Source organism: Pezoporus flaviventris, unplaced genomic scaffold (genome assembly GCF_033815535.1).
Source record: "Pezoporus flaviventris isolate CSIRO_AGI_PZ_B2104156 unplaced genomic scaffold, CSIRO_AGI_Pfla_v1 ptg000031l, whole genome shotgun sequence".
In the NCBI taxonomy this organism is placed as follows: domain Eukaryota; kingdom Metazoa; phylum Chordata; class Aves; order Psittaciformes; family Psittacidae; genus Pezoporus; species Pezoporus flaviventris.
This window is the reverse complement of record NW_026892579.1, coordinates 55,768,258-55,783,691: the sequence shown is the minus strand read 5'-3', so window position 1 is coordinate 55,783,691 and position 15,434 is coordinate 55,768,258. Positions and strand designations below refer to the sequence as shown.

Sequence of the window (15,434 nt, the reverse complement as noted above, 5' to 3'; positions counted from 1 at the left end):
TTGTTCAGTCACATGTGGAGTGGAATTTTCAGTCATGATGCATTGCAACTTCTGCAAAACCTTGGTCTCACAGCATCATGCAAGGTTTATTTATCCATCAAATGGTTACTTTATATTAATGATCCATTTTTAATTTGGTTGGCAGATTTCACCGTATTTCTTATGTGCACAACAGCATGGTGGACCCAGCAAATCATCATCAAATTGAATCACAGAATGGTTGGGTTGGAAGATACCTCAAAGCTCACCCAGTTCCAGCCCCCTGCCAAGGGCAGAGACACCTTCCACTAGACCAGGTTGTTCCAAGCCTCATCCAACCTGGCCAGGGATGGGGCAGCCACAGCTTCTCTAGGCAACCTGTGCCAGGGCCTCATCACCCTCACAAGGAAAAGCTGCAGAGTGCTGTGGCATTCAGCAACCTCAACAACAGAGAAAAGTTAATTACTGCCTCCTGCTCTAAATATAAGCTTAATATAAAGTGCATCCAGCAGCAAGTGTCTTCATTTCCCATCATCACTGCACGTGGATTTAACTGCATAAAAACACCCAGACAGGATTGTGCTTAAGGGTGAAGTTTTTTTCCCATTTTGTTCTTTGGAGCATCCTCTTCTTCCCCACTTTTGATTTGAATCAGACATTCACACATATAGCTTTTGTTTATTAGTATATTAAAATATGATTATTTTAAACAACAACAGTTTCAGATCTATGGAAGTGTCAGGGCAGAGATATACCATAAGCAGACACCACTGTACCAACTTCAAGCTTGTTAAGCATACTCACGATTTAGAAAAGCAGCTTATTTTATGTGTTAGATTTTGCTTCGCCCAATATGCAGTGCCAAACGTACCCAAGACAAAGAATGCACAAAAAACACATCATGCAAATGAAGCACACACACCCCCAAACCCCAGGTTGCATGCAGCAGGGTTAACTAGTGAGACACCAAGCGTTCGCATGCCATTAGACTGACAGACTCAACAAACATTAAGATTTCAAGTTTGCATCACACCAAAGCACTGATGCAAACGCCATGCAGGAGAGGGCAGACTATGGGGACAGAAGCATTAACACCAGGATTGCTACCATTACTTGGTTTCTAAGTGTGCGTGAAACAAGCAGTTGCTCTTTTAATTACAGGGTTTGCAGCTTGCGTTAACAGGAAGAGTAGCTTTAGAACAATCAGCAGTGGTTCTTACCTTCTGGAGTTGGAGTGCAACCCAAAAAAAGGAGAGAAACACCCCTTTAAAAACTTGAGCAAAACAATTTGTCTGATCATTAATATGTACCCTCCCTCCCATCCACCAGAACCAAACTTTAAACGTTTCAGGCAGATCTGCAGTAATACTAAAACCAGATTGTATCAAACACACTCAGGGGAGGAAGGTATAGACCTGGTTGATTTTTCTGGTCTACTTTTAGTGAAGCTGGCATACAGGCACCAACCACAGGCAACTGCTGGGTGCATTATTCTCAACCTTCCCCAGCTAATGAACATATTCTAGAAGTCAGAGAAACCCTTTGGAAATCTCACATGCAGACAGAGAGCAGAATAGGAATTGACTTGTTCTTTCACACCTCCTTGGCACTACTCATGGCTCACAACTCCAAGTAAAAGAGCAGCCCTGCAAGCCAGAGAAGCGAGGCAGGCTTCTATAGCAGTTTAATGAAGCCAATTGTATGTACTCGTTCCTGCACCATAACTGCTTCATCACCTCCATGGCTGCCCATGGGCTCACCACATCATTAATAATGACAACTAATACACTATGTATTTTAATATTTCCACAGTAGTGAGGCTGGGGGCAAGTAAAACGTTTCATGCTGTAAAGCCAATTTTAACACACCAGCACTCAAAGATCATGGGAATTTGTACAAGATCAAAAGAACATTGAGTGCAGCAGCTTTCACAGTAGGTTCAGATGAAGCCTCATTCTGACTGCAGCGTAACCAAGGGCCCAGGATGCACTCCTGGATAGGGATTACCCAGGAGAACACTACAAAGATCTTTGGCACACACTGACCTTGGGCTTCATTTATAGTTTTAATGGTCTATCACAACAACTGAATCTGACCTGCAGGAACATCAGTAGACTGATATCCAGGATGTAGCACATGGTAAGGTTAAACACCCTTGTAGAAGACAACCAGCTTCCTTAGACATGGTTTAGAGGTGTACACAATACCTTTGGAGTCACAGCACTTGATTAGCTCTACCTTAACTCGGCAGCCACAGGCAAGATACTGTTCATGGGCTGTTGACATCCTTGAGGGACTATGTAGAAAAAAGCATTTTCTGATTTTAAAGGAGGAATCCAGAAAGCACCACCTTCCTCTAAGGCTTCTGGGGCACAGTTAAAATTTCAGAGTTCTTGGGTTTCCCTGCCTTTGTATTTCTGCTACAGACCCATGAGCCAGTTCATACTGAAGATGCATCCTAAATCCAAGTATTTTTTGAGACCTTGGCTCTAGTGTTTCCTTGAAGAGAGTCAACCTGTTAGATCCCTGCAGTGTTCATCAAGAGAGTAACACCCCACATTTCTCCTTGCAACAGCTAATACACTCTTCCTCATGGACAACTTATGTGCAATTTTATTTTGAGACAGCAAAAACTGTTACTATCACAGTCTGTCAGGATGAGAGAAGTTGAATATTTTCCTAGTTATGGACTTGATACCTTGAAATAACAGATATGGAAAGAGTTGCCTCGTCAAGAGTTTCTCATAATAAATGTATTTCACACACCCTGCTAGTGGCAAAAACTTGACCCTTCTCTACAACCATTCTCTTTGAACTACTGTTTTGCAAATCAACATCTTCCCCTACATGTATTATTTATGGCACCTACTACCTTATCTCCATGCTTTGCACAGACACCAAGTGGCACAGAAATCTGTGGCTACTTCCATTTTTTGTGAAATTGATGCTAATGAAGCAAAACGAGAAACATGCCCTGTGAGAGTTTGCCTGACCAAGGGTGTCTCTCATGGTCTGTAGTCTCCAGGGGAACAAACCAGGCTGCCCATAAGTATGGGTCTGATCTACTGACAGAGGTTCATGATATAGAACCAAAAGACAAGGTGGCCTTGGAGATAGTGGTGGCAGAAGAACATGTTCAAGGGGGAGAAGTTGCATCTCCAACCCTGCCTGGTTCAGAGCAAAAAACAACAGAACAACAGGATAGTCATGAGTGTCCTGAAGAGACACTCACTGAACATAGCACTAACCTTGTTAAATATTAATCTGTAACTGTCCTATGACTAACACTTTACAGCCATTTGACCAAAAATAGCTTTAACCTGTACTTTCCACCAGAGACTTTATACACAAATTTCTCCTTGACACAAAGGCATCATGAAGGTCTCAGAATACATTTTTAACCGAAGACCACCAGAATAGGGTATGGTGATAACCATTTATCTTCTCCAGAAAAAGCTGAAAAAATTGGAAAAAAATTGCAAGAACTCAGTGTACCAGCAGTTTCTGGCCTTTGCTGCTACCTGCCCCTTCTTCCTGAAGGCTTAAAGTAATTGATAGAGCAAAACTAAAGGAGAGTGTTGCAATTAAAATGTGTGTGCATATGACACTGGCCCTAAGGCACTTGTTTCCAACAAATTCCCTTTTCCCATTGGGAAAACATTGGGAGAGAGCCCTGGAATCCCAGCTGTGAGTAATGAGTTCTGCACGTGACAAGACCAAGAGGTTAGTAATAATTTATGGGCATTTTTTAAGACCCATCTTCCAGCAGAATGAAAAAAAAATCTAACTCAACAGAGAGACTCGAGGTAACCCAACCCTGGTGGTTCTTTAACAAGAAACATAGTTGCCCCTGTCCTATCTCCCCATACACACTCAGCATTATCAGTATCAAATCCATCAGACATGAACTTAAGGTGTTCCAGCTTGTTTGAAGATTACCTTTAAAGGAACTGTGGATTAAAGAATGTGTAAAGTTATTTAATTGTTTGTCAGCTAAAGGCTACAGCACCTGCCAAGCCAAGTCATAATTTGCAACTTCACACCCTGAAAGACCAGAAAAAAACAAAGCCGTTGTATACTAATGGAGTATGACCTATTTGATCCATCATACCCCAGCTGCACATACTAGAAGCAGCCCTTTTAGTGGTACTCGCTGTCTACACATAAGCCCATCAAGTTTTAAAGGTACTCACAATCTTACAAGAAACACTGAAGCCAAATGACCACTTTGCAAAGGAAGGAAGCTGGGAACCGTGACAGAATCATTTAGACTGTGAGGAAACTCTGGAGGTCACCAGCCCAACCTCCAGCTCAAAACAAAAGCACACACATCAGATGCCTCAGGGCTTAGTCCAACCCTAAGTACCTCCAGAACTGGAGCCTACAGAACCCTCCCTGGTCCTGCTCTAATGTTTTATCACCCTTACAGGGGAAAAACAAAAAAAAAAAGGGGGGGGGGGGGGACGGGGGACGACAAACCAAACAAATAACTTTTCTCCCCCTCCAAAAAACAAAAGAAAAAAAGGAAAAAGTTTCCCCTCATTCTAATCAGATCAGAACAATCAGAATTGCCCACCTTGTAATCTGCGTTCACTGCTTCTCAGTTTAGCATCGTGTACTTCCATAAAGAGTCTGGCCCTGTTTTATGGAAGCTACTGACAGAAGTGAATGCTCGCCAGAAACACCAACCACCAGATCATGAAAAGCAGGTTTGGGTATAGCAGCTTTTAAATCTACTGCCGTTCAAAGAGCTCAAGCCGGAGAGTTTCCCTGGTGTGGTTACCTACGGACTGCCAAAGGCATGAGTAGTTTCAAATACTCTAGACCTCTCTGCACAGAAAGGTGTTTTTCTGGCAAACATTGTGTTACCTGACCTCCTCACTGGGGGATGCCACAGCTATCACCAGGCAAATTTGAACATTAATATTATTTTAAGAAGTTGTAAAAAGCCTTATTTTAATAAGCTAACATTGTAAACAAACCAAGCACACCAAATTTGCTGCCTGCCAAATCCCTCAACAGCCAGGAAGGACAACTTCCAGCATCCCCTCCTCACAGGGTCTTGCAGCACAGGGCCAGTGAGGTGCTGTGAGGCACAAGATGCTGTCATCAATACAATTCATCTTGTCCTCATATACAGACAGCAGCCTTTAAGGAAGGCTCTATGAGCACAGGTGGTATAAACTGAAAGGAGTTCCCTGGCAGTTTTTTGCCCTGCAGTTCCCTTGAGGACAAGTCTCACAGTGTACTGCACTTGCTGCTCACACCTCCCAGCACCTCCCATACAGAGCACCGGCTGGTCAAGACAATGCGTGCAGAGAAAAGCCTGTTCACACAACAGGATGATGCTACATATTACAGTCTTTGCCACTAGAAAGAAAAGTTACTGGTATGCTTGATCTGTCTTCAAGAAGCTACATGGTTAGCAGAGGTCAGAGAACGCTACACGAACCCAAGTGTCCTCTTGAGGATGCCTGACTGTAGGGCCATCCTGAAGCACTTCTGGTAGGTCCTGCGCCCACTTCCTCTACCCTACTCCCACCAGGCTCCATACAAAGCAGTGGCAGGATAATGAGATTCAATTTACCTTTCTCCCTTCAGCTCATGAATCCCAGCTTCCCACTGTCACAAGGAACCAGGAGGCAGCACAAGCAAGCTGAAAATGCAAGCCCACAGCAGGTCCCATCACTGTCTCTGGACCCTTCCCCTCTCAGGTCCTGCCTGACAAGCTATTTTTTTAGCCAAGAGCTAAGATGATCAAAGGACACCAAAGAAATGCTAGAGATGAGCTCATCGGCATGTCAAGTGGCCCAAAGCCATTTTAAGAGCAATACCATGAAGGCTGCCCTGACCCATGCCAATTTCCTTCATGAAAACTTGAACTGTGTGTAACAGCTCATCAGTCAAAGCAAAATTTTCAATAGAGACAGTATCTGCTGATGTGCAGATACTTACTAAAAGGAAATAGCAAGCAGACTGCATAGCAAGAATGTTTCCTTCATATTTTGACTAGAGACATCAAGGATGAAAGCAAAACTCTTGACATGCTTACTCCACAAGAAATTATCAAATGTCCTACCAAGATAATTCTGTATATTCTGTGTCTTAGTCAAAGGTGTCAAAAGGCGGACAATGGCTATGTAAGTTCCTCAAGCATAACGTCATGACCAGAATCAGACTGAGCTGATGAAAATGCTTCATTTCTTGAAAGCAAATAAAAGTGTCCAGAGCCATTACAGAGTTTGCTGAAGGATTCAGTCTACACTTAGTATCATAGAATGGTTGGAAGGGACCTTAAGGATTATCTATAGTTCCAAACTCAAGACCACTGGATTTATGAAAACACTGAAGAACTAATCTACAGAGGACGTGAATTATAAAACCTGCTTCAGTGAGGTAAAACTACATTAATGAACTGAAATCCAAGACCTGACACCTCACAATAGGCTCAGACCAGCAGATCTTCATACCAAGTTCTGTACAACTGCCCTGCCAGGCTGGTGGAAGAACATGGTTCAGATTCTAAACACAACACGGCTGGCATGCAGCAAGGACGAGAGGCTTGCCTGCTTTCTGCCTGGTGCAGGATGCACATCTCTTCCACTGTGGGACAGTTTCAGTTTTCCTATTTTCCTAATATTTAAGATAAATGAGAAATACATTTTTCACTGGTTGTCAATTAATTCTGTTCAACTAGATGAGATTTCTTGGCCTGGGAGAGCCTTTTATGAAGGCCCATCATGGCTTTAAAGAGCAGCTTCTACAAAGAGAGAAGTCTACAGTTTTCATAGGGGCAGCTTTTAATAGGGAAGCACTTTGTAAGAGACAATCTATCCTCACACCCAGTGTCAGTGGGATCCAATACTTCATCCTTACAATATAATTTAAGAATCTTGCATCCTTTCAAAAGCCCCCCTTCCACTCCTACCTTGATTGGGGTGCTGGGTTTGTTTGGTTTATAGGAAGAGAGCTATTTTGGAGAAAGAATTTCCTGACATCAAGCTGTTGAAGGAACAACTGCCCTGAGGATGGAGGAGCATCCAACTTTTTGCTCCCAATCTCATCTTACTTCCTAGCTCTACAATAGAAGATAAAGAAATCAAAGTACTGAAGAACAACTAGGAAATACTTTAGTGACAAAGCCTTCTGCCAAGAATGAGACATCATTTCAATGGTCCTTAATTCAATCTGACATGCAAGAATATCCTCTAGCAGCAAGCAGCTTTCTTCTTCCAACAAACAGCATTTAGTTCAGGCTCCAGCTTGACCCTTGCTCAGATTTCTGAGAAGTCAAGAGCACTGTTTGCCTTTCAAGTTCATCCTCTCTCCTCTTGCAGGAGAACAACCAAGTATAGCATTTCTCCCCACTCAGATGAGATCCTCACTTTATAGTATACTGCAGGGGAGGAGGTAAAAAAAAATAAGTAAAATCCATGTTTTCTGTGTCAGGTGAGGGCAATCCGTGTCACTTCAGCACTCAGGAAGACAGACTGTTCACGTTACCAGACTCACAGAGGACAAGCCAACCTCACAAATACAGCAGACTTCTGATTCAGCTAACAACAAAGGAAAAATACAGGCAACCAGTTAAACTTTTGGAAGCCTGAAGTTACAGTGCTGGCAGCTCATTTACACAAGCACCAGACTGAGCAGCTCCAGCCTTCCCCCCCCCCCCCCCCATATAACTATCTCCTTATCTGGAAGCAAGCTCCCACCTGAAGGATTCTCTGTGCTGGATGCTCTTGCAAGGAACTTGGAAGGACTGACTTGCCAATGAGAAGAATAAAGCAGCCACTGTTCATGACACACTTATCTTCAGCCCAAACACAACTAAAGAAATGGGGACTTTGGCTTCTATACTGTTACCCTCCACAAAGTGGTTTAAGACTTTGTTTTGGTTGGAAATTCCATAAATACTTGAACTAAAAGTAACCAGAGCACTGTCTGTTTTCATTTCCACTGAGATTGGAGCTAGTGTTTAGATGCATTTCCTCGCCTAATTAGTATCCAGGGAAAAAAACGTTACTGTGTTTGGACAGAGGTTCACAAGCCAGTATTTTACACAGTGCCCCCTATAAAATCCAGGAAAATCAAAACATTCATAGCTGTTAAGTGAAAAGGCTACCAAAGATATAATAAGATCACAGAATGGTTTAGGTGGGAAGTGATCTTAAAGTTCATCCAGTTCCAACCCTCTGCCATAGGCAGGGACACCTTCCACTAGACCAGGCTGCTCCAAGCCCCGTCCAACCTGGCCTTGAACACTGCCAGGGATGGGGCAGCCACAGCTTCTCTGGGCAACCTGTGCCAGGGCCTCACCACCCTCACAGGGGAGAACTTCTGCCTCAGATCTCATCTCAATCTCCCCTCTGTCAGGTTAAAGCCATTCCCCCTTGTCCTGTCCCTACAGGCCCTTGTCAAAAGCCCCTCTCCAGCTTTCCTGTCGGCCCCTTTAGGCACTGGAAGCTGCTCTAAGGTCTCCCTTGAGTCTTTTCTTCTCCAGGCTGAACAAGCCCAGCTCTCTCAGCCTGTCTCCATAGCAGATGGGTGTTCTCCAGCCCTTGGAGCATTTCTGTGGCCTCCTCTGGACTCGCTCCAACAGTTCCACATCCTTCTTGTTTTGGTGACCCAGAACTGGAGGCAGCACTGGGAGATGTGTGTGTGTCTGTCTGTCTGTCTCACCAGAGCAGAGCAATGGGGGAGAATCCCCTCCCTTGACCTGCTGGTCACGTTGCTGGTGATGCAGCCCAGGACACGGTTTCTGGGCTGCAAGTGCACACTGCTGGATCTGAATCACCCAAAGAGGGCTGCAAGGATGATAAGGGGGCTGGAACACCTCTCATATAAGGACAAGCTGAGAAAATTTGGACTGTTCAGCCTGGAGAAGGATGAAGGTGCATTGAGGCCTCATAACAGCCTTCCAATTCCTGAAGGAGGTCTATAAGGAAGCCAGAGTAGGACTCTTCATCAGGGACTGTAGCAATAGGAAAAGGGTTTATAGGTTTAAACTGAAACAGGGGAAGTTCAGCTTAGGTATGAGGAAGTTCTCTGTGAGGGCAGTGAGGCTCTGGCACAGGTTACCCAGAGAAGCTGTGGCTGCCCCATCATTGGTGGTGTTCAAGGCCAGGTTGGATGGGGCTCTGAGCAACCTGGTCTAGTGGAAGGTGTCCCTGCCCATGGTATGGGAGTTTGGAACCAGACGATCCTAAGTTCCTTTCCAACCCAAACCATTATGTGATTCTATGTTGAGCTTCTCATTGACCAACACCCCAAAGTCCTCCTCAGGGCTGCTCTCAATCCAGTCTCTACCCAGCCTGTATTTGTGCTTGGGATTGCTCTGACTCAGGTACAAGACCTTGCTCTAGGCCTTCTTGAACTTCATGACCTTTAAAAGCTAATTACTCCTCATATTCTTACACCGATTCTTGCATATGGGAAGAGATTAATGACAAGTTAACAATTTTGATTTATAAAGCTATTTATCAAAGAAATGTGAGCTTCTGTTACTAACTCTTGGTGCCACCTATCCCATGCATTCAAGCTTGGGGAGGTTTCTAAGCTGGTGTTGCTTGGGTTAACACCATTATCCCATGCATCTTCAAAGTCTCATATGAAAATCTAAATGTTATGACTTGCTCAGGCTTGCCAAAGCTATATTGCCAACAGAGATAAAACAATATAGCATGTTGTACAAATCTTAAAGCCAGATAAGGTTATGCTGCCAATTTGTTGAGTGTTTATCCTCAAGCATTTTATTTCTGCAGCGTGCAAGCAGTGACAAGTAGGTAGGAAAGGATCTCAGGATTAGGGCAGCTTGTCAAAACAGGCAAATCAAGAAAAAATTAGGCTGACAGATCACACAAGAAGTATAGTTCTAGCTTCAGGATGCCCTAGGCTTCCAAAACTGATGAGCTGGAGTTCTGGTCCTGGGCTGGCCTTTAAAAATCTCATTATTAAAATGGAGTAGTAGACTAAAGTTATACATACAGGTGGGATAATCAGCCAGTATCACCCCAGGTTTTTGCATTGCCACAAAAATTCCATCTTAAGACCTAGCCTTGTCCAAAAATTAGTCAAATTGCCCTCCATGTAGCAGAGGTCACTGTTAACTGGGTTTTTTTTTCCACTCTGCACTGCCACTCTTCCTCCCTGCAATCCCCAATACTATAAGGCAGGGCCAGCACTTCCAGTCATCTGAACTTTAAACGTGCCCTCAATCTTCCTTCTCAGCAGCTGGCCAACTGGCAGCACATGCCAGGAATCATTAGAGCAAGAGGAAGATGGACTGGCAGTACAGCCAGGCAGGAAGACACGAGCTGAGCTCCCTGTTCTCTCCACCTCATTTCAGCACATCTGTAGGAAAGCCGTTTGTCCCTTCTAAAACTATTTTCTTTCTGGAAATCGGAGATTTTAAAAGGTTAGATGTATCTATAGATTTGAAGCAGCAGATGGTGAATAAAAAAAAAAAAACAAGCATACACTGAAGTCAAAATGATAGAGTTTAGAGAAATGTGGACTGTGGAAATATTTACCAAAGAAATTAGCAATTTTGTTTATTAAGAGCAAATTGCATTGATAAACAAGTTGAAAAATTCAAAAGCCTCAACATACATGTTAACCAGGGAGCCCATGTCCTGCCTGCAAACTCACACACCATTGTACCAAACTAAAGTCTTGCAGTGCCTCAAGGCAAGTACATGGAAATCGCTATAATCTGCTGTCAAAGGTTTTGCCTGCCATGGTTTCCAGCCAGAACCTCCACACACAAGACGACTCTAACACTGGTGAACTCACTGTGCTCTTCTGACGGCTTTCATGCTGTCAAAAACATTTTTTTTTCCCACCAAGTCATAGCACAGTTTGGGTTGGAAGGGACCTTAAAGCCCACCCAGTTCCAACCCCCCTGTCATGGGCAGGGACATCTTCCACTAGACCAGGCTGCTCCAAGCCCCATCCAACCTGGTCTTGAACACTTCCAGGGATATCAATTCATGTGAAGCCCATCTTGTCACAGGCAAGGACGTGTCAGAAGCCCAATCCAGACACAAACACATTACTTACCGGCAGCAGCTGGAATTGAATTGCTTAAGAACTGAAAGCCTTTTAGGTCTTGTCTTAAAGCTTTATTACATCAAACACTGAAGGGGAAAGGCCGCAACACAGCATCCACAACACATGTGCTTAGCCACAGCATGACACATGTGGCTAAATCTGCAAAGGTGGGCAGCTGAACTAGAGAAATTGAGTTTCACATCTGACTGCTTCCACAAACATCTTTTGGCATTTAAGATATGAGGACTCTGCACTGCCCTGATGCTCACCAGCAGCTCTTTTAGAGGAAAACAACCTACTATTAGCTCAGGCTAAATCCCCAAATTAACTCTAATAAAAAGGGCTTGGGTTGAGAGAGATTATTTGGCACCACAGCATTTCTCTCCTGCCTTTTTTTTTTTTGGCTGTTTCATCCAAAATCTGGGCTCATCAGACAGAGTGGATCTCTCACACCCTATCTGAGCTTCTGCCTAAGGCTCTGCCCCCAAAAGAGTATTCTGAATTGCTAAAAACATTCTCCAATGTTAGTGCCTGGATGTCTGCTGGGTTTGCATTTTGCCATCAGTGAGACCACTGGTACAGACAGCTGCATTTCTATTCTACCCTTGGGTGAAACAAGGAGGGGGCTGGCAAGTGCACTCATTGTTTAGGAACATGCCTTCGATGACAGATTAACAGTGTTTAACACAATACTGAAGCTGCCCCAAGGCTGGTAAACCTTTAATCTGACTGAAAGCAGTACTGCCCCGAAGTGAAGTGTATCCCCAGAGCAGAAACGACACTTCTATCACCTCCATAAGAGCTAAGTAAGTATATTCAGTCCTTACTTTTAGGTAAACTCACAGGTCCAAAAAGCAAACCACCTTTGCACTGTCCACAACTTCAGTGGAAGATGTTGTTACCAAAAGCAAAATTTCTAGGCTTGGGCCCTTGAGTATTTCTTCCAAAGCAGATGTGTTACTGTATTAAACTGGCAAAGTGGACTGGAAAACATGATTAAGTCAAATTCAGGACAGGTATTTAATTCCAAAATAGACCAACTGGCACACCCAATGCTCTTTTTCCCTCCCTTTTTCTTTGTTCTGAGGAAGCAGAAATGTAAGTACTTTGTACTCCCTATGGAGAATTGTTCCCTATCTCAGCAAATACACCATACTATCTCTGGGAAATATGTATGAGCAAGGACTCATGAATTAAGCTATGGTAACAGTAGTTCAATGTAGTAGTTCAAATACCATCTGAATAGCACCATTTCTAAAGCAGATCAGTGCCACCAAGCTGGCACTTCCTTTGCCCAGCACACCAGCCTGCTCCTTGGTGGGAACAGGAAGATCTCCAAGGCAGAACCACATGCTGCTCCAGATAATACTAAAAAAATAGCATGAAGCATAAAGTTTTCTAAATAAGGATTTGTGAGGCTGGTGTTTTACTTCCTGGACAGCTTTAGGGTTTGTTTTAGGTTGCTTCAATTAAACTGACTATGATATACATAAAATAATCACAGAACACTTAGAATGGTTTGGGTTAGAATAGAGAAATAAGAAATAGTTAAGTTTGCTTCAGTACCTGAAATCTGAACTACTTGAACAGATCTAGCTTACCTTATACAAGAGCCATGGACTAGAATCATGCATGCCTGGAAATTAAGTATGATCCTTATCACAGAATGGTTTGGGTTGGAAGGGACCAACTAGAACTAGTTCTCTCCCTGCCATGGGCAGGGACACCTTCCACTAGAGCAGCTTGCTCCAAGCCCATTCAACCTGGCCTTGAACACTGCCAGGGATGGGGCAGCCACAGCTTCTCTGGGCAACCTGTGCCAGGGTCTCACCACACTCACAGGGAAGAGCTTCTGCCTCAGATCTCATCTCAATCTCCCCTCTGTCAGGTTAAAGCCATTCCCCCTTGTCCTGTGCCTACAGGCCCTTGTCTAAAGCCCCTCTCCAGGTTTCTTGTTGGCCCCTTTAGGCACTGGAAGCTGCTCTAAGGTCTCCCTGGAGCCTTCTCTTCTTGAGGCTGAACAAGCCCAGCTCTCTCAGCCTGTCTCCATAGCAGATGGGTGCTCTCCAGCCCTTGGAGCATCTTCATAGCCTTCTCTGGACTCACTCCAACAGCTCCAAGTCTTCTTTATGTTGAAGCTGTATGCAGGACTGCCGAGATTTATCTAGTTTTCTTGGAAAAGTACCACTGACTTGAGAGCTGGTTTGCAAATGGCACTTGTACCTCAATTCTGCACGTATGTAGCATTTCAATCCCCAAAACACAGGGGTTAACAGTAAATTAAACCAAGGTGGAACCAAAGCATGAATGTGTTTTACTTGTGTAGGTTTCTCACCTTATTTCTTTAAGTCCTTCTTTCTGGATAACTTGCAGGATCTCTTTATGGCTCATAGGTGTGTTAGGATATTTCTCCAGGACCTGGCAAGCAAAAGTAGATTAAGAAGAAGTTACTCATTTGCATTTTCACTTTAATGTTTGACTGCACATGAAACTACATTTAATGGTTTGGACTCCTCCATGGCTACAACTGAGAAAGAATTTCTCACATCTTATCAACACCCCTTCCTTCCGAAGGATGTAAGGAGCGAAGAGATTCCACGATGAATGGCTAAAGGGCTTATTTTAGTGCAATTCCCAAATTTTATTTCACATGTGCTGCCCCCTAGATAAAGCCTCTTTGAGAATTCAACGGTCCACGGTAACAGAGGCTTCACAACCAAGCACCTTCACTTGGGAATGCTTCAGGAACTGTCAAGATACCTCAGATACAACACTTCCCAAATCAAAACCCCTACAGTTTGCACAGTTGAAACACCTACCAATCAGTTTAGTTGCATGTGAAATAAATTTAAGGAAATTCGGGGTTTAACACCATTAGGGCTCTTTGAAAGTCTCTGGACATGGTTCGGGTTGAAAGTTTATAAATATGGTCTATGACAACGCTCCCTGCACACAACAGTTGGACGCACTGCTGCCCTTCCCTAGCCCAGCACCTAAGCACCACTCACCTCCCTTCCAAGGGAACTAAGATGCAAAAGTATATTTCATCGTAGCAGACAGAGATGCTCAAGACTTCTGAAGGAAGATGCCAGTTAAAATACATCATACGGATATTTTAGGCAATACTGGGGAGGGGAAGGTGGGATCCTTCTTAATCACCTGCTTTTGACTCATGCCCAAGGGTTCATTTTGACATGAACCCTTGAGTTCCAACACCAGAAAACAAAGTATCAGTATAAGTACAAAAACCTGCAAGTGACTTTGCAGAAGGAAACGGCCCGTTTTAATGTCTCTGTTCAGCTTCTCCTGAATGCCTGCACCTTATTCCACCCAGGAACATTTAAGTTACCCTGATGGCTGCAGACTTATCGTTGTTTGGAAAGGACTTTGAAAAGATCTTGCTGAACTGAGGCATCTCTCCCCTCACAGAAACAAAAGACTTACAAGACCTACGTTTAACACCATCTTTAGCTCTGGAAGCCTTAGCTGATGTCCTCATCCTCCTAATCTCTTGTTCACTTATGTTAAAGACTGACTTTCACAGCAACTTAAACCATTTCCAAAGGCTAGCATGTGACTTTCAGTGGTGGCTAGGGTGAAGCACACTCTTCACACCAGAATGAGTAGCAGAGTAGCCACGTGTATAAAAACAGGGAGTTTAAAACAGATTTCAGTAGGATTTGTTTACTCTCACTCTCCTGTGAGCCTCAGTGACTCATTCCATTTCTAGCTGTATTGGAACAGAGGATGCCATAAGCAACAGGATACAAAATGAAAGTGGTTGAAGTAATTTAAGTCAGACCACTGCAGGTTTTAGATTTATATCAGCTCCTAATTCATGTTCTCTCAGCACTGCCAAATAGACTGTATACTTTTATACCATTAACTTGGAACAAAACCTGAAAGCTTGCTCTGCACAGTGTGCCAAAAACCCATGGAGGGCAATCAGATTTATGGTTATCTCGATTTCCATCTGTGGTGTCAACCTTTTCATGGCAGGTAGCAAAACAAATTAGGAGAAAAATAAAGCAGTGCCAGGATTCCTTTCACTAGGGACTTGAGGGTATTTGCCATTTCTCACACACTGAAATCAAAATGTGCATTCTTCTCTAGCACAGTGCTTTCCTCTTGACTTTCACTACATAGACGTGCTCTCGACAAGTCCCATCCTGCTCATACCTAGAGTGGCAACAACACATTTCATTAATTTTTCACTAGGCACAACCACAGTGCAAGCTAAAACTGTGTTTGACCACAGAATCTCATCATTAAGAGCAGAAAAGAAGAAAAGCTTTTCTAATTATATCCTTTAATGTCCACAGGATGCTTCTGTGCATCTCTCCCGGGTAACCTGTCCATACAGCTTCCTCCCATAGGACTTTTTCCTGTAGTTATGCTCAGCA

The 15,434-nt window shown here is 43.6% G+C and overlaps 1 protein-coding gene across 3 annotated transcripts in view; it reads right to left on the bottom strand.

The window, feature by feature from the left end:
- ASXL2 (ASXL transcriptional regulator 2) overlaps positions 1-15,434 on the bottom strand; it is a 102,143-nt gene that overhangs the window by 57,685 nt on the left and 29,024 nt on the right. For all 3 annotated transcript variants that reach the window (XM_061461195.1, XM_061461196.1, XM_061461197.1), the window contains one exon: positions 13,367-13,449. In XM_061461195.1, the coding sequence (XP_061317179.1) occupies positions 13,367-13,449 (83 nt within the window). The remainder of the gene's footprint in view (positions 1-13,366; positions 13,450-15,434) is intronic.